This window comes from Corvus moneduloides, chromosome 2 (genome assembly GCF_009650955.1).
Source record: "Corvus moneduloides isolate bCorMon1 chromosome 2, bCorMon1.pri, whole genome shotgun sequence".
Taxonomy (NCBI): domain Eukaryota; kingdom Metazoa; phylum Chordata; class Aves; order Passeriformes; family Corvidae; genus Corvus; species Corvus moneduloides.
The window spans coordinates 55,627,275-55,645,117 of record NC_045477.1 but is presented as its reverse complement, the minus strand read 5'-3'; the positions used below and the strand labels follow the sequence as shown (position 1 = coordinate 55,645,117).

General features: G+C 39.5%; 1 protein-coding gene across 1 annotated transcript in view; it reads left to right on the top strand.

Moving 5' to 3' along the window:
* The window catches only part of RB1 (RB transcriptional corepressor 1), a 71,310-nt gene that overhangs the window by 46,349 nt on the left and 7,118 nt on the right, over positions 1–17,843 (top strand). Inside the window, exons 18-19 of the mRNA XM_032099749.1 lie at positions 16,762–16,880; positions 17,268–17,413. Of these exons, the coding sequence (XP_031955640.1) occupies positions 16,762–16,880; positions 17,268–17,413 (265 nt within the window). The remainder of the gene's footprint in view (positions 1–16,761; positions 16,881–17,267; positions 17,414–17,843) is intronic.

Genomic DNA, 17,843 nt, shown 5'->3' with positions numbered 1-17,843 from the left:
GGTAGGCAGGAGGAAGCAGCTGCAGGGCGGGCCTTGTACACTGAGGGGGTTTTTGTCTCCAAAGGAAACGATGCTGTTGCTGCAGGGAAGTGCATATGTGAGTCTGTCTGCCTTTCTGCCTTAGAGATGGGAATGAGTTAGGACCTGTCATTTGTTGCTAGTGCTAGATGAGCAAAGTCTGCATTTCCATCAACAGGCTTCCTGTGGCTCTTGAAAAGGCACCAAAGGCAGAGTAAGAATGGGTTCCTTAAAGCCAGGAGCTGATGAGGTGCTTGAAATCATCTCACTTTAGCAGCGAGCAAGTTTTGTGCGCTGCTTCAGTCAGTGACCACATAACTCTGCTTCTCTGAGTTTAGATACCATTTAAGTGATTTTGGATTTGTGTGGCAAACCTGCTCCACCACATGGGGTCAGAAGGAAAAGTGCTTATAACCCTTGCAGTGTGCTTGGAGAGTGGCTGTAGGACACTGCTCCTTCCTCCCCAAGACGCCACTGAGTTGGATACTTGCTCTCATTTAGGACATGGGGGCAGGATCCCTTAAATTCAAAAGTCCAAGTCGACTGGTAAAGAAATATTTCACTGAAATAAAACAAGTATTTGAAGGCTTTCCAAGCTTTTAGAGTTGTGCTGACCAGTGTTGTATGTTCCTCTGGTGGTACCCTCACCTTCAGTGCTGGAATTAAATAGAAGTTTAAGTGGTCAAAGGTGAAATGCATTTGAACTTGTCTAATGTACTGCATTCAGTCTGTGCTGATGCTAATACTGAAAGCTCTTAAAAGAGGGAAAAAAGCAACTTCAATATTAACAGCGTTGTAATAAATTCTTACAGTGTTTCCAAGGCCAGAGTATGCACTGTTAAATGAGGGTTGTCAGGTGCACAAAATGCTCTGTGTTGGGACCATTATTCCGTAACTACTGTTACTGCTTTTAGAGGCACACCTGTGTCATGGTGCAGGCATTTGTTCTCACTTGGGTTAAGCAGTCTTATGCAGAAGAACTTGTGCTGTCTGGTGCAGTGAAGACAAACTCTGACAGGACAGTATTTTCTTTGACCTAAGTACTGTTATTTATTCAGTTATTTTGATGGGTTTTGGCTTTTTTTTGTCTATTTACTGGAGTTTCTCTTTGAACATGTGTATGTACAGGAAGGAATTTATTATGGTTGACAAGTAGGGCTGAGAGCCAGGATGTCTTTCTGGCTGTGCCACAGATTTTCTGTTCCAATCCTGGCGAAGTTTTCTATAGCTTTGTGCTCTAGCTTCCCTCCACATTAAGAGCTTGTTCACTTCCACACTGGGATCTGAGGCTGTCTTAATTGCTAAATATAGTTTGAAGCCCTTGAATGGAGAACCCTCTATTAAATATGATCTTGAGATAATTACAGTGGCAGCTGAATGTGACAAAAATATAGACAGATTAAATTTTTTTATTTTTAGATTAGATTTCAGCCAAGCAAAAGGATCAATTAAGAGACTTCATTTGTTTCACCTCCGTAAGTCTCTGGAAAAGTAGGTGTAGAGGAAGCAGGGCTGGGCATTTTGACCTTCTCAGCTGTCTTTTGGAGCTCCCTGCTCAGACACCCCTAAGTCACTGTAAGACTGCTTCTGAGAAATGGCTGACTGCTTTATTAAAATGTGGTGATGGTGTCCACCTATGGAGATAATGTGAAGCTGTTATGGCACTGAAGAGTCCCTTTTTTTTCCTCCTGTTAATGTGGCAGGCAAGTCTTCAAATGAGCATTATAAAACTTAGGATGAACAGAGTATTTTTATCTAGCCAGCCTAATCCCTTGCGACTGTTGCAGAGGCAGTTAAAGGCTCTCCCCCATGTCAGGAAACTTGTTAGCTTAATGCAAATAAAATCACACATACAAATTACAAGTAAAAGTTGGTTGTGTAATTGCTTAAAAAGGGAAAAGGAAGCTCAGAATAAAACTCTGGACTTCGTCCTTCTTGCGTGTTTAAAATGCTTCTCTTTTCTCTTAAATTGTTTCAGTTTCCTTTGAAAGAGACACACCTGCTCCTCTCCTGCTTGTAGATAGAGGAAACAATTTCTCTCCTTCTGTATGAGTTTTTAGGCTGCTAGAGTACTTCCCCCTCCCCCCCCCCCCCCCATTGGGTTGATGGAGTAAGTCTAGTTGATCTCATAGAAGGCTAGTAGAGGTTAGATAACATGAAATCTTTTCAAGCTTTAATCTGTGGATTGATTGGTTTAAAAGGGATGGACTAAACAGCAAAGGAAAGGATCATAGAGATTAAAAGCTTGAAAAGTGTATGTTGATGTTCTTCAAAGGGAAGAAAAATGGCAAAAAGATCGTTTATAATCTTAACAACATGATTTTCAGTGGATAGGAATAGAATGAAAAGAATCTCTAAAATGTCAGGTAGGAAGAGAAATGCCTTAACGAGAACAAAATACCTGAGTTCCTAAACTCTCATTTGCATTTTTTTTTAACTTAAAAAAAAGTGTTTATTCAGTTACTCTGCAGACGTGATTGAAATAACATCAATACTTGAAATTTCTGTCTGCTGTAGATGCAGGAAATAAGTTAAATGCCTTTCCCAAACACTGCGGCACGTTCTGGCTCTACTCATGCTTGTACTTTTTAAGTCCTGGGATTAGAAACTCAAAGTTTGAGTTGGCAGAAGTTTACCAGATGTTCCATGGCCAAAAACTTTTTACTCAAAATACTTCTCAAGTGCAGAACATGACTGTTTTAAGAACCTAAAATAAATTAAAAATCACTTGCTATAGTAAGCAAATATTAGGAATGATAGGAAAGAAGAAGCCTCATTAATTATTTTGGAAACTAAACCAAGCATAGGGGGTGAAATGGTTGGAGCAACAGAACTTGTAGAAGAACATCTGTAATTTGTGTAGTTCTAAAGCAATTGCTTACTATTTTTCATATCTTTAGTGTCAGTTTTTGCCCAACATTTGTTCTCTGGGCAGGATTCAGGTAGTCTGGTTCTGTGTCAGGATTACTGGTGTTACTGCACTGGTTCTGGAGGATTCTACTTTCATGCTGAATTGCTTGCAAATACTGCATCCAGTGTTTACAACCTCTTTCAGTTTTGGCCAAATGGAGGCCTCTAACTTTATATAGAGGATTTTAACCTCTTCTTGTCAGAGGCAGCACAAATCCTACAGTCACATTCCTATACTGAATTTTATAAAGTGTAACATTGTGAAGCTATTGAAAAAATTTGCCACAGTCATTCAGTAAAATTTATGTGAGTTCATATTGTTTAAAAAACTCAAAACCCCATGATATTAATTTTGTTCCCTTCACAAAACTGGAATGTAAGAAGTTAATGGGGGGAGAAAAGTTTCATAAGAATTATTCAAGCTGGTAAGCTAATTAGTTTGGATAAATACTGACATGAAAATGCTTGTCAGGGGAGAACTGCTGCCAAAAAGCAGAACTTGGGCTTGATTAATGTGAAGAACTATTACTTTCTAAATGTGTAAGTCAGCAAATAACCTCTTTAAATTCTGCATGATAAGATCACTTAAATGATTATTTAGCATATCATTAGTACTGGTAAACAGCAATTACAAATACTTGAGTTGATTTCCTCTTAAATCTTTCCTCCCAGCCCATATCCTGAAGTTTTATGGAACCAATTCGATACTTTATGAACCATTTTATTACACTGTTGACCACATTTAGCAGTTGCTTTTTCAATGTGGCAATCAGCTAATACCTAGAACATAAGAAAGGAAATGTCAAAACTTGGTAGGGTAGACAAAAGTCATGCTTCTCATGTGATAATTACAATTTTTCTGCTGCAGCCTTAGAGAAATGGAGTGATGCTCTCAAATGGAAAACATAAACAATCCATTTTCGTTGAATCTCTGTTAATAACCTTCCTGGATGTGGCAAGGTGTTTATCTGGGAGACATTGGTTTGACCCTGGCAGGAGAGGGGAGACTGAAACCCACATGTCATGCCCTGAGCAAGTGCTCTTGTTATGAGGGATTCTCATCCTTTGCTGTCAGGGAGTGAGTCCTCTGAAAGAAAGGTGCTCCATCTGTGGAAGTGTTCAAGCTCATAGGGGGATGGGGCTTTGAGCCACCTGGTCTAGGCAAAAATGTCCCTGCCTCTGGTGAGGAGTTTGGAGCTAGATGACCTTTAAAGTCCTTTTCAACCCAAACCATTCTGTGATGTTGTATTTAGCCTCAGAAAAAGGCACTACACTGAGAACGGAACCTTTGTGCTGCAGTTCCTGGTGAGATATCCATGCAATGATATTTTGCTCCTCCAGTGGAGGTGGTAGAGGAAGCTCCAGGTAGTGTTGTGCAGCCTACACTGTCCTGCATACCCCTTACTCAAGTCTCTGGGTTTTGCCAAACTTCCTCAGCTCTTGTCTGTGATGGTTTAGTAGGTATGAGGTACCTGTTGTTGTGGAAGGATCGCCAAAGTCCTACTTCTGCTTACAAATATTCCCTTAACTTTCTCTGTACTTCTTGAATTCCTTGGCTTCTGATACAGTTTTTAGGGTTGATTTAAACAGTGTAAATGTGGGCTGTTGCTCGAAGTAATCCTACTGCTGTCCGTTTAAGCCTCTCTGCTTCTTCCCTTGTGCTGTGTGTACATATGCACTCAGCAAATGAGGACAATTATTTGGTTTAAAACTAATCCTAACAAATACATAATTTGCAGTCATAGCTGTGCTAATGCTAAAGCCAGGGATGAGGCAAAAAGTGCAGATGTGTAATTTGGAGAAGCACCAGCACAATTCAACTGATTTAAGCCAGTGGTGAAACTATGCAGGAAGTTTGGTGATGTGTGTTGTGGCGATGTTCAGCTTTGAGGCTTTCAAATCTGTATTGTTTTGATGCTTGGCCAGATATTAGCATAGTGTTTGGCTGTGTGAGGTGTAAAAGCCTCAGCCAAGCTCAAGAGTGAGATCTGTGCTTCTGGTCTACTACCCTGTAATTTATTTTCATGTAAATGGTTTGCAATAATGATATTTATAATGTAATAAAAGAGAGCCATGTATGTCTAATTGATTCTTCCACAAAAGAGGATAAAAATGAGCAGTAATACAGACATAGTATGCATAGTCATGCTTTGCTATAAAGGATTGATAGGGGTGATAAAGGATGACAGCTTTCTAGGCACATAGCCGATACAGAGTGCATTGAAGATGCTGTAAGTTTTCTTATTGACTTCAGGGTGTTGGATGTTGTGGACCAATTGTCTTCACTGTTGATTTTCATTTTCATTGTCTCAGGCCAACCAGTCTAGAGAGTCAGAAAATCACATACAAATAAATATGCTACAGGTACCTCGTATCACCTGCAGTTAAAATAGACAAAATAGAGAGTCAGGTAGCAGGGAGATGGATTCAGGCTGAGATTGTAATTTGTGGTTCTAACTTCAGAAATGCATAAATTTCCTGCCTCTTATTTCCTTGGAAATAAATGGTAAAACCTGTTTTGTTTTTGCTGTGGCTCAGTCATTGGTTTCTATGCTTCAGAGCTGCTAGAGAAAATGCCCACTGAATGACAAACGAAGAGCCTGTTAGATACTTAAGAAAAAAAACCAGAGAAGTCCACATAGCAGGACTCCTACTGGATTGAAGTATCTTAGTTGAGGTCCCTTGTGTGAGCTTTTCTTAACAAGACATTTATATGTAAAGCTTCTGGCTGGTGTTCTGCTGTGCTTGTGGGCACACTCTGGGTTTTGGTTTCTCCACAAGTTTGACACCAGTACATGTGTGCTGCGGGGAGTGGAGCTGCCCATAAAAGATCCTACACTAACCAAAAGCATTTTCCTTACAGTGAAAGTAAAGATAGCAGAGCAAAAGTGCATTCAAATCAAAGTAACTCTTTTAAATTTGACAACTGTTTCAATGTGTTCTTCATCCATCCTCCTCTGAAATATCAAAAGTATACATATAGATGCACAGAAAAACTTGGTATATATGCCTAAGTCAGCGTGAAAATGGTCTCTTTCTTTACCAGAAGCAATGCGGTGAAATTTCAAGGTCAGGTTGTGGCTTTAAGTCTTCCTTTTATTCTTTATACTTTCTGAGGCAGGCAGGTTATCCTGATTAAAATGCAACATAAATCTATGAGAGTTATGACTTTTTAATCTCATGTGAAAATATGTGAGAGGCAGGTTAGGAGAAATGGCTGAGCTGCAGTTCGGGCTTGGTTATTTTCTAGAGCAAATATCAGAAGCTATAAAATTCAACAGAACTTGGAATTACATTATTGTCTACATAATATGAGACCTTTACACACTCTGGAGTTTGAGAGCTAAAGGGAAATGTTTTGGGGGGGTTTCTATAAGCCCAGCACTTTAAAATCCCCTGTCAGGAGAGAAAATCTTCCCAGTCACCCCAACCTTCCTGCATCTGCTTATCCCATAGGAAGTAAACAGTAACAAGTTCTGTGTGGTCGTTTGTCACTTCAGTAAAACTAAGGTGAAATATTTCGATTAAGTCATGTACAATGACAGTTCATGGCATGATCAAGATTTAAAATGAGCATATGATACCTTTTAAAACACTGCTTGGTGAGCTCCTGTTTTGAAATTGCTAAAAGAGATGCTACAACCAGATTGGTGGTACTAGTAGAAGGAGTTTGAAATGCTTTTGTTGGAAAACATTAGCAAAATTTCGGGTTTCTGCTGGAATCCAAAAAGGCCGACTGAAGTAAAAGAAAAATTTTAAGAAGCTAATTAAGCTTTCCTTAAATTTAAGGATCAAAAGACTTGAATTTTCTCAAATTAGGATGTAGAGCATAGTGGTTGCCTCAGAAACATTGAACTTGGGTTTTGCTTTGTTTACAAATGACCAAGAGTTTCTCACAATAAAAATGCAGAGCTTTAATAGAAAAGCGCATTGTTATTGAAGGATTTCACATTTTTCATTTGTGTTTTCCAAAGAAGAGATTTTTAATTTAATGAGATCAGGGGAAACATGTTTTGATCATTTAGTAATTGAATGCACCTTGTCACCTAAGTTAGTTTTACTGCTTTATTGATATGTACTCTTCATGTATTGCCTAATGTCATTGATTTATTGCTTCAGGGAGAGTCTCGTAAGTTCTTTTTATGTACGTGGTGCAGTTTTTATTATATGCCAAGGTCATATAATTAAAAGGAGCAAGTGTTGCACAGAGGAAGGAGAGAGCAGAGGCCATGAAATTTCCTTGATTTTCATACACACATCCACTCCCTACTCAGGAGTATCTGAGCACCAAAACAAAAGGGGGCGTCAAAAATTTTGACATCCTTTCTTTTTAAAATGTTGTCATTTTAAAAGGAGGCTTGACTTCCTCATTATCTTTATGAAGGCCTAAGACCCACATGCCTGTGCCTTGGCTGGGCAAGCTTTTGTTTTTTAGTCCCCAGCTGGGTGTGTGCTTCTCAGCATGGCTTTTTTTGGGCCTCTCTGAGGCATCTGGTTGCCCTCATGGGTCTTGCACAAAGCCTCCAAACCAACTTCTGGCTTCAGGTTCCACAATGGATGGCCAAAGGGGCTGCAGATGGGTTGCTGAGTATGGGTCCTTCACTGCATAGATGTGTAGCACAAGGGTTTCCTGTGGGGAGGGAAGTTTCTGCATTGGTGCTTCTCTAAGGTGAAGAGGGGGGTGGGGGTAGATCTGGTTTGTGGTGTTACGGGAAAAACCCAACAAACCATGATCTTTATCTTTTTATAGCTGTAAGTTTTAAAACTTGAAGAAGATAAATGTTGCTTTCCTAGATCTCTGTGAAGTCATCCAAATAGAAATGCACTGGGTTTTAAACACCCTGCTTGAGCAGGGAGGTTGGACCAGATGCCCCACTATGTTCCCTTCCAACCTTAACCATTCCGTGGTTTTCTAATATCCCACATGATTTTGCTCCAAATATCTAAGGGGGAAATGTTATGCCTTCCAGTGTGTTTTCCCAGAGCCTGAGCTGGCCATCACTGATCAGTCTTCATAAAAGATTCTTGTGTGGCCATGGAAAAATGAATATCATGTCTTACATTGTTTTCTGGAAAATAGTACTGGTCTAGTTTGCAGAAATGTGAGCTCAAACTTCTTGCAGATGTTGATGTGGTCCAAGTGTGGTCTGCACATCTACACATTCAGATCTTGGATAAATCGTTTTGATCTTTTTGCACTTTTTTATTGGTTTTGCTGTTCTTTACTAGTTCAGCTACATTTTTTGGTCTTACAAAAAAATTAAAGCAGGTATATTGCATTGTTTTAAGGTTTCTTTAGTCTTCTTTTTAAGAATCCTAGAATAACTTCATGGATATTCCACATGTTTTAGTGTAAGATGCTTCTGACTCCCATCATTTACTAAGGGATATTCTTAACATTTGATAAGACCAGTTACAGTTGTTTCTGTGCTTCAGATCGATGCAAAGCTAATGCTGACCTAGCAATTCTGCTGATACAGTAATTCTTGTATTGTTTCTCATATGGTTATACAAATCTACACTTTGTAGTTAGGGAAGCCAACTAATGCTGTAGATCAGTGAAATTGCCCTTGAGACAAGTGGTGGGAAGTGAAGGAACAACCAGAAAAAAGCTGGGCTGGTAAGGATTTTTTTTTTTTTTTTTTTCTTTTAGTAGAAAGCACTGTAATACCCTTTACCTCTTTTAACAAGGACATGCAGTGACAGGACAAGGGAGAATGGCTTTAAACTGAAAGAGAACAGGCTTAGATTAGATATTAGTAGGAAATTCTTTACTGTGAGGGTGGTGAGGCACTGGCACAGGTTGCTCAGAGAAGTTGTGGATGCTCCATCCCTGGAGGTGTTCAAAGCCAGGCTGGATGGGGCTCTGAGCAACCTGGTCTAGTGGGAAGTGTACCTGCCCATGGCAGGAGGGTTGAACTAGGTGACCTTTAAGGTCCCTTCCAACTCATTCTGTGATCTGCCTCAGAATTAGCTGAAATTATTTGAGAGAAAACAGCATGGAAAAACACTTAGTAATTGATAAAACAATAGATGTATAAAATTACTAAAAAGTGAGCATGAAACAGGTGTAACATAAAAAAACATAGGTACTAGTGCTTTCCAAGTTTTTGTTTCAGGTCTTTTAGGACAACTTATTGAAAAGTTTGGGGTGTTTTTAGTATAATTTTATACTATTCTGTATCACACTGTCAAAATTTAATTATTCATTTTCAGTTTGGGAAGAATGTTTTGGGTTTTTTTCCTTAATAAACTCTAAATAATAGCCCAAGACCTTTTGTAATGTTTTCTTGTTAATTTGATTTCCAGTGCAGTCTTCCTCACCTCTATTATGCTGCATTTTCACTGATTATTAAATAACTGCTTGTGAGGCAGAAATGCATATGTGGAGATATCTTCTTAAATTCTCCCAACTGAGCACTCAGAAGCTCTGCTTCTGCTTTGAAAGCCAAGCACAGCAGGGTGACTGCCAGGTCTTGTCTGCCTCAAGTTCACATTAAGTTATAGACCAACTGAGCTTGAGATACCCTGTAATGATAGTCATACAAGTATTGGCTTAAATTGAGATCAAAACTCCTCTCAGAGGATGGGTTTCTGCCCAAAATGTTGTGACACAGATAGTTTTGTTACACCTTCAGGTTTTTCTTTCTTCTTTGTCTTATGTAATTTTCTTCATATTGAAATGCTTTCCAAAACTGGTTGATAAATCCATTGTATAAAACTGTTTTCATGCTCATGTTGTTGTGTTTTGTTATAAAACATGGCATATTGTTTCTGGAACTCCAATTTCTCTGGGCTATTTTTCTCTTTTAGATTATATTAAGTACATTGCAAGACATTTATAGTAATTTTTTTCTTTTAAATATCACAAGGAGTCTGCTGTTAATGGTTTCAAGACATGTGCCAACCCCTACCTAGTATTACTTCTTCTGGGGAATTGCTCTTTCTGTGCATGCAGCTTGCTCTTGTCCTCTGCAGATCATCTGTTATATCTTTTTTTGTTCAATTCATAGTTCTTTGACTTCTTGGTTATGTTGGTAAAAGATATTGCCCTGCTCTTTCAAAAACTGCTGTCTATAAAGTTTCCTGGCACACTTACCGCTTTTAGGTTGATAAGAGGATTGTTGGTGGTACATTGTACCTGAATTTGTCCAGCTAATGAGAAATTGGAAAGAAAACAAGACTTGAAACTGAATCACAGGCTTTAACTGAAAGTCTCAGAGGTACTTCATTGTCATGTTTCCACTTGTACTTGTGAAAATATTTTCCAGAACCACTCTTAATTGTTGTTCTGGGAACTGGGACTGTGTAAGTCAATTAGAAATGAAACTGATAGAAAATGTGATGCTATACTGTGACAATTTGATTGTTACAGTAGTAATTATGTAAAATTGTCCTTAGCAAGATAGGCATTTTGTGACCCAGAAGTTCCTCTGAAGAAAGTAAGTACTTGAGTGCTGTTTTTCTCCCCAGTATAAGACTTTTTCCTGCACAGAAATAACTATAGAACTGTTATTTCTAGTACTGTGTGATGTTACTTAAGATAATGGTCCCTTAAAGCAGCTCTCCTCTACTTACTGTACTGAAAATCTTTACACCCTGTAGTTTTTTCACAGCTTAAAGATGTTGCAAAACTTTTCAACCTCTAGATTTTTTGTTGATATATTGTCCTTTCCAACAGTCAAGTGGCTCACATCAGGTGGGTTTTGGTTTATTGTACACAATTTCCTGTGTGGAGAGTGGCGGGAAACTGATATTGATTCAGTTGTCCTTGAGACCTTTGGCTCTTGCCTAAAAATCTTGAGATTCGTCTAAGAATTAGTCGTACTGAAGCCTGGCTGCCCTGTGGAGCTAGGTAATAAACTTGCTAATTACTTCAGATACAGATTGTTTCTGCAGCAGCACTGCCAGTGCAGAACACAGATCCCTCTGGAAGACGCTCATAGCAATTGCTTCGGGGGGGAAAAAATGTTGGCAGATGAGCCTGAAACGGTATTTTCTTGGATAATGTTCAGCAAAAAATAGCAAGGGTTATTGTATTTTGTAGTGCTTTGTGTACCTGCATGTGCAATTGTGTGAGTTGAGCAGGAAAACTGCTGCAGAAAGTGGTGCAAGAGGTGCAAACTGTGTAGTAGCAGTCTGCCCAGGTCATTCTGAGCAGTTTAAACAAAACAGTTGTATGAAAGTGTAGTTCTGCCTGTAGATTCTTTCAAAATTCCTTTCAAAGTGGTTTTTAAAAAGTCTTACAGGCTTGGCAAACAGGATCAGTCCTAATGACCAGGGTTTGTTTTTTTCCTTCAGTATTCGACTGGTGATTGGTTGCAGAGACACAAACCAGTAACTGTGTCAGAAGTTTCCCAGTTTGCCAGGCATTATCACTGGTCTGTGTAATATTTTTGAATGTAACCAATAGTTTTAGTTACTGTGATGACACAGAAGTTCTATCATCTTTATGGCCAAAAAGTGTTTTCACAGAATTCCTTCTGCATTGCTAGGAAGGATATTTGGATGATACTCTTGTACAGTGAGGTGGGTCCCATGGACCTTTGCTAAGAGACACTCTAAAACATGAAGAATTGGTTAATTGGTCTTCATTTGGTGAAGAGTAATTTCAGGAGTGGAGAGGCTGAAAACTCTATGGTATAGATTATTCTGAAATAATGCCCCATTTTAAACAAGATTTGCCAGGTTGCTCTAGAGACTTCTGAGGAAAAGTAGATAATTGCAGAGCTGTGAGGAGAATGGATTTGCAGCATCATTTAAAGCAACACAAGTGTAAGATGTATATCCAGGCTGTGGCAGCCTGGCTTTCCTTCTCTGGAGAGATCTGAACTCCTTTATCACTAGATAAAAGGAGATCCTCACAAAGCTGGATGACTCTATTACTTGATCTTAAATGCTCAAGATGAGTGGCATAGGAATAGGACGTGTATTAAACATACACACACTGTAAGGAGTTAAAAGCAGATCTGTCAGTGTTTTTATATGAATTAAACTATTAACACTGTAGTTGTTAATGGGTTTTTTTATAAATTTTGTAAGAACAAGCCCCAGTACGAACATAATTTATGTAACACAACTCATGCGTGAAATTAGGACATGATCCTTAATTTTGTTGGTTTTTTTCATGATCAGTACTATTTCAGTTTAGACTCTGAAGTCTGCTTTTTTTTAGCAGGTCTGTGTTGTTTCAGAATTCTGGTAACTAATTGTCACATGAAACTTCGGAAAACACAGTTGCACGCAAAAACCAACTTTCTGGGCATGCAATTCTCCCTTGGGAAAGAGGGTTGGAAATAGCTTGTGCTGATCCAGTCCTTGTACTCCCATTCCAAAGCTGTCAGTTCTAAACTGGCTTTGTTTTGCCTTGTAAAATCACTGCCATCTTTTATCACCTTATGAAGAAGAACATTTCTTAACATTGTGTTGTATTGACTGATTCAATAATTTGAAAACAAGCAAAAGAAAAAAAGCAAGCCCAAGGCGGAAAAAAAAAAAAACAACCCCACCCAAGGGACCTTGGCATTGAGATACATGCGTAGTTAAGTGCTAAACACTGCATTAAAATTTAACGTGAACAGATAACTACATCCTGAAAATTTATTAGGAAATTATTGCCAAATAAAAATATAAAGCATATAGAAAGCAAAGACAAAAGCAGTTTTTTTATTAGTGAACTACTAATAGCACTGCTTAGAGTAAAGCTGCTCAGGGCTTTTCCTCTGTAGTCAGTGGAGTACATCCAAACCCCAGGGTAGCTCTTCCCCATATTTAAGGATTTAGTTTTTGGTTTTTTTTTTAATCTTTTAATGGAAACCAAAGTCCAATTAAGCATGTAGTTGGGATAGAGCCAATACAAAGATTGAGAAGCCGGGAAGCACCTGTGTATCCTGTAGTTTCACTGTAGCCAAATAAAGAGTACCAAATAAGAATTTCAGCCTGTTTTGTCCATAAAAGGAGCTTTCAGATGGGGAAAAATCACTGCAGATGCTTGTGATGGAGGCATTGCTGCAGGGAAGCATCCTGCAAAGCCACTCTTAACAAAGCCCCACTTAATTCACGGAGTTTAGCCATGGAGAGTTAGTTAGCCCCTGGGTACTGTGAGAGGGAACTGAGTCAAATTTTACTCTTATTCTTCATTCTGATGCCAGTGGCCTTTTGACCCTGAGAAGTTTTAAGTCTTCACTGCTTTCTTGCTTTTTGCACTAATAAAATGGAAGTTCTGTAGCCATCACAGGGAAGTCTTAAACAAAAAGCAACATTTTGCTTAATTAGTGAAATTTATTCTGTGGCTGCATCTAGTAATATTAATCACTTATTGAGCATTAAATTAAAATAAAAATTGCTAATCTCCTTTCATGTTAAAGGCATGCAGTGGAGGTGACCTGTTCACCTGTTAAGTGCTGCTTAAAAGCTTTAAAAAGCACTATGAAATTAGTAAAAGATAGCATGAGTAACATCGCTTTAGAAACGAGTTCCTGATAAACATTCCTATTCGATTAAACTGGCCCTGGGGGTTAAAGTTCTTTTGTGACTATTACTTAGAGGACTGGTAATTGCCTGGTTAATGATGCTGTATTTCTGTCATATGAGTGTTGAGTATCAAATAATGGGACTGAAGCCGAAGTTTGCCCTGATAAGCTTGAAAACGCCCTGCAAGCTGCAGAATGTGCTTTGAATTCATGGTGTAGAAGTGTTTTTCATGTTTAAGGATGAAGAAAGGAGACATGGCTGTAATTAAACCCATCAGTTTTGCAGCATAAGGGGTAGTTGCACTTGAGAAAACCTATCTCTTTGTGTTTCTACATTGTGGCACACAGGGTTTTTTTTGTGAGGTATCAGTCTTGTCAGTGCAGCACCTGCTTCTCCAACTACATGGCCATGCATTTGGAAGGGTACCTGTGGGAGTGGTAGGGGTCCCTGGGGAAAGAGCACAGGGGGATGCACCTAAAAGTCTGAGAGGAGGGTGGAAGTGGTGATCAACAAAACACCCACTTTAAATGTCACCAGGTCTGAAAGCTAAACAATCTCTGCTCGTGCAGCCACAGGGCTGACAAGTTTGTGCAGCCAGCACAGGTGACAAGGCTTTGCCCAGGGACACGCATTGAATGGCGCTCTCTCACACCCTGCCATTGCTGGTGCTGGCAGCACTGCACTGCTGGGGCCAGCTGGGTTGTAGGACCCTGTTTGTCTTGCCACCTTTTTAACCACAGCATCAATTAGCGTTTGTGGGAACCAAAAGAGATGTGTTGGACTCACTGCATCTTGCTGTTGGGGCTCTATGGGTAGATGTTTCTACACAAAGAATATCCTCTTGCTGAATGTAGCTCATCTAACTGATGGAAAACAGCAGTTAGTTTTGTACATTCCTGTCGGATAAAAGTCCACGTGCCAATCAGGTTATGGGATATGTTGTTGTCAGTAAATGCACAACATCTTGTACTTTGTCTCCTGCTTTTTTTTACTCTGCTCCCAGCCTTTGTGGTGTGGCTGCCCTGTCTGTTCTTACTGCTTGTTCTGGCTCTGTTTGTGATTCTCTGCGGAGCAGACTTAAATCTGGGTTTGCTTTCTCTGTTAACTTTCTGATGGTTTGATTGACTTATGTGGAGGCTGACTGATTGTTGAGGCTGGCAGGTAGAAGAGGAGTGGAAATGACACAGAAGTAGGCAGATCCCTTCTGTGTGTAGCAAATGGCTGTGTCCCCCATACCTTATTTAATGGAATCACACTCAGAATGGTGCGAGCAGAATTGGAGCAAGGGTGAGAGAGGACCTGGAGCTGTTGGTCTCAAGTGCTAACTCAAGAATAATAACTTCTGCTTGTCTTTCTAGACCTCTCATTCCCTTTTATCAACCCCTTTTCATCCTTCATTAAAAACAATACTTTTCCAGTCATTAATCGCTAAAATGTGAAATGAATGAGGCAGGGTTCACTCCCAGTCAAGATATCTCAGCAATGACTGCTCTGGGAAAGGAATTTGGATTCTTCAGAGCAAAGTGCAGTGGTGGTGAGAATAATAAAAAAGGAAGAGGCCAAGTGCCCAGAAGAATGAGAAATGGAAAAGGTCACGTGCCTGCATTTCCAGCAAGGGCAGCACTGAGAGACACAAGCGAGAAGTGTGTGCACTCCTAAATGGAGGGAAAAGTGAAACCAGCCCAAGAGCTGAAGTAATTAAAAATGACGGAGAAATAACTATGTGGTTACTAATCAGTAACTGATGTTTTTTCTGCTGTGGATGAAACAGCTCCAGTATTGCCAAAATCACAATTTAAAAATTGCAGTGTGAAAAATTGTAAATCTCATCACTTTCATCTTGTCACTCTGAATTTTTATTTGATGCACTCAAAAAAAAAAAAGTGTTCTTTTTTTGGAAATAAGTCTAAATAAGGAATATCTTAATGCTAGTTTTAATTCTAGTAAATCTAGTCTAGTTTTAATAGGCCATTTCTTATTGCCTTAGCCAGGTGATCCTTCATGCTTTACATGCATGCTGTGCTCCTCTTCATAGCTACAGATTTGTCATCTGTGCCAGTGCATTTTAATACTAAAAATGTGCATTTGGAGGATCAAACAGACCATAAATCATCAGACAGTGCATTGTGCACAGAGCAATGTGCTGACAGATTTTACTGCTGTCTTTTGGGGAGATCATTTGAGGAAAATGCTGCATGTCTGGTTTTGCCCACTTCATCCTGAGTCTTACGGATGCTGCTTCCCCCACCTCCCACTCTCAAGAAGGCACATATTTGCTATTCAAATGTTCCTCTGTTGTTTCAGGAGTTCTGATGCTGCAACATTGAGAGGCAACATTGTACTCAAGGATGAGTCTCCTGTTTAAAGAAAATAAAACAAACAGAAGCCATCAACACTGTGCTTTCAAAGTTATTTAGAAATATGGATATTTTCCAGTGCAGTTTTGCTGTCTCAGCATAATTCTACACTCTGTGTGACTCGCAAGCAGGCTGAGATTTTGTTTCTGCAAGACTGCTGTTTATTACTAATGTCAGCAGATGGGCCAGTGTGGTTTCAGCCAGAACCTTCTCCATTCCATTTACATTCCCTCTGCATCACCTCCTACCTCGAGCTCTCAGTCTCAGATGTATTCCGAAGGACTTGGTTAAAGGACTGATAGTTAGCCTCAAATCAAAATAGGGTTTGCTTTGGGCCATGAGGGCAGAGACTTAATGTATCCAGAGTCAGTCTAACTCTTTCCAGCGGTGGCTCTGGAACATGATACTGCAGAGACTAAATAGTCCCCAGTGCAGTTAAGTGACTGTGGTTTATGTATTATCAAATATAAAATATTGGGTAGATGTTGTAGCAGAAATGGATTGACAGTAGGTACAGCAGTAACTTTCAGTCACCAATGGGTTGAGGTTTCCTTTAGCTGTTTTTTGGTGGGTGTTGTTGGTTGGTTGGTTTGGTTTTGAGGTTTTTTGGGGTTTGGGAGGATTTTTTGTTTGTATTGTGTTGTGTTTTTTGAAATGTCTCCTTTCATGTGTTTTCTTGTGTTAATTTCTTTTCGGAAATTACTTCAATAGGATGTAGTGAGGGACTCTAGAATACAACTAATACAACTGTCTCAAATCTGTAGTTAACCTATATCTAATAGACTGCTGTTGAAACAGGCAAAAAAAGTGTTTTAAGTATTTAATAGCTCAAAGTTAAATGGTTAAAATTTATCTTGCCAAGTATGAGTGTTCTTAAGTACTTCAAAGCTTTAATCTTCTGTTGAGGTTCACATTTTGGAGGTTGGTTTTAGAGAAGGAACAAAATTCCTTCAGAGTGGTGGTCTATTCTTAGTGTAATGAAGGATTCCTGTAATTTTTCTAGGGGTCGCCTCTGTTTGATCTTATCAAGCAGTCAAAAGAGCGAGAAGGTCAAGCTGATCAGCCTGAACCCACTTCTACTCTCAATATGCCTCTCCAGCATAACCACACTGCTGCAGACCTGTAAGTGAATGCCTGAGGTCTAGGAAAATGTGAAGTTGATATTACCCTTAATATTCAAATCCACCTGTATTCTGTTTTCCTACTTGTTAGGCTTGGCACTTAAGATTTGTTAAACCACTGTATTTGCAGATATTTATTATACATAAAACATTTAAATCAAATGCTGAAATATATTTTCCCCAGCCCTATCAAACTTGTAATTGTAAACTGTTACATTGCTTGCCTAGGAATAAATAAGTCCCTGCATCAAATGTTGGGGATAACAGGTCACAATAGCAATTCCTTTCTTCTAATGGGGAAGAAGGAAGAGTTCCTGCAAATATTATTCATCTAGAATTGTTCCTTTATCCTGCGATGTTAAGTGCTTAATATGTGTTGAACCTCCAGCTATCTTTCTCCTGTGAAATCTCCTAAGAAGAAAGCATCTGGACCTCCTCTAAGTGCTGCTTCCACTCCAGATGTTCAGCCTGCTGTGATCCCCCAAACACAGAAACCACAGAAATCTACCTCCCTCTCTCTGTTCTACAAGAAAGGTTTGTTCCTTCTGCATGTGCTGACATTGCAAAGTTCTCTCTTGCTTTTATCCTTTTTGGGTTTTGGCACTCAGCATTTCTGAAAAGTTCATTGTAGGATCTGTAATGAACACCATGCAAACCTCTGGGAGAAAGGGCAGAATGGTGCCAACAGGTGGTTACTGTGTGCACTCTGCCCACTGTGAGTTTGAATTAAAAACTTACCTATCCTGGCTGTAAGAATGTCCATATGGGCTCAGAGAGCTCTGCCTTAGCGTCCTTTTCCCGGCAGTGACCATAAAGAGATGTCTTGCGAAGCTGAACAACTGGGCAGGCATGGATGGTGCTTCCCCTAAATGCTTTCCCAAGCTTTGACTTTGTCCAGCTGGGGTGGGTTTTGAACTTTTTGTGGCTGTGTCTGCTTAGTAACTCTCAGCAGATTCATGTTTCA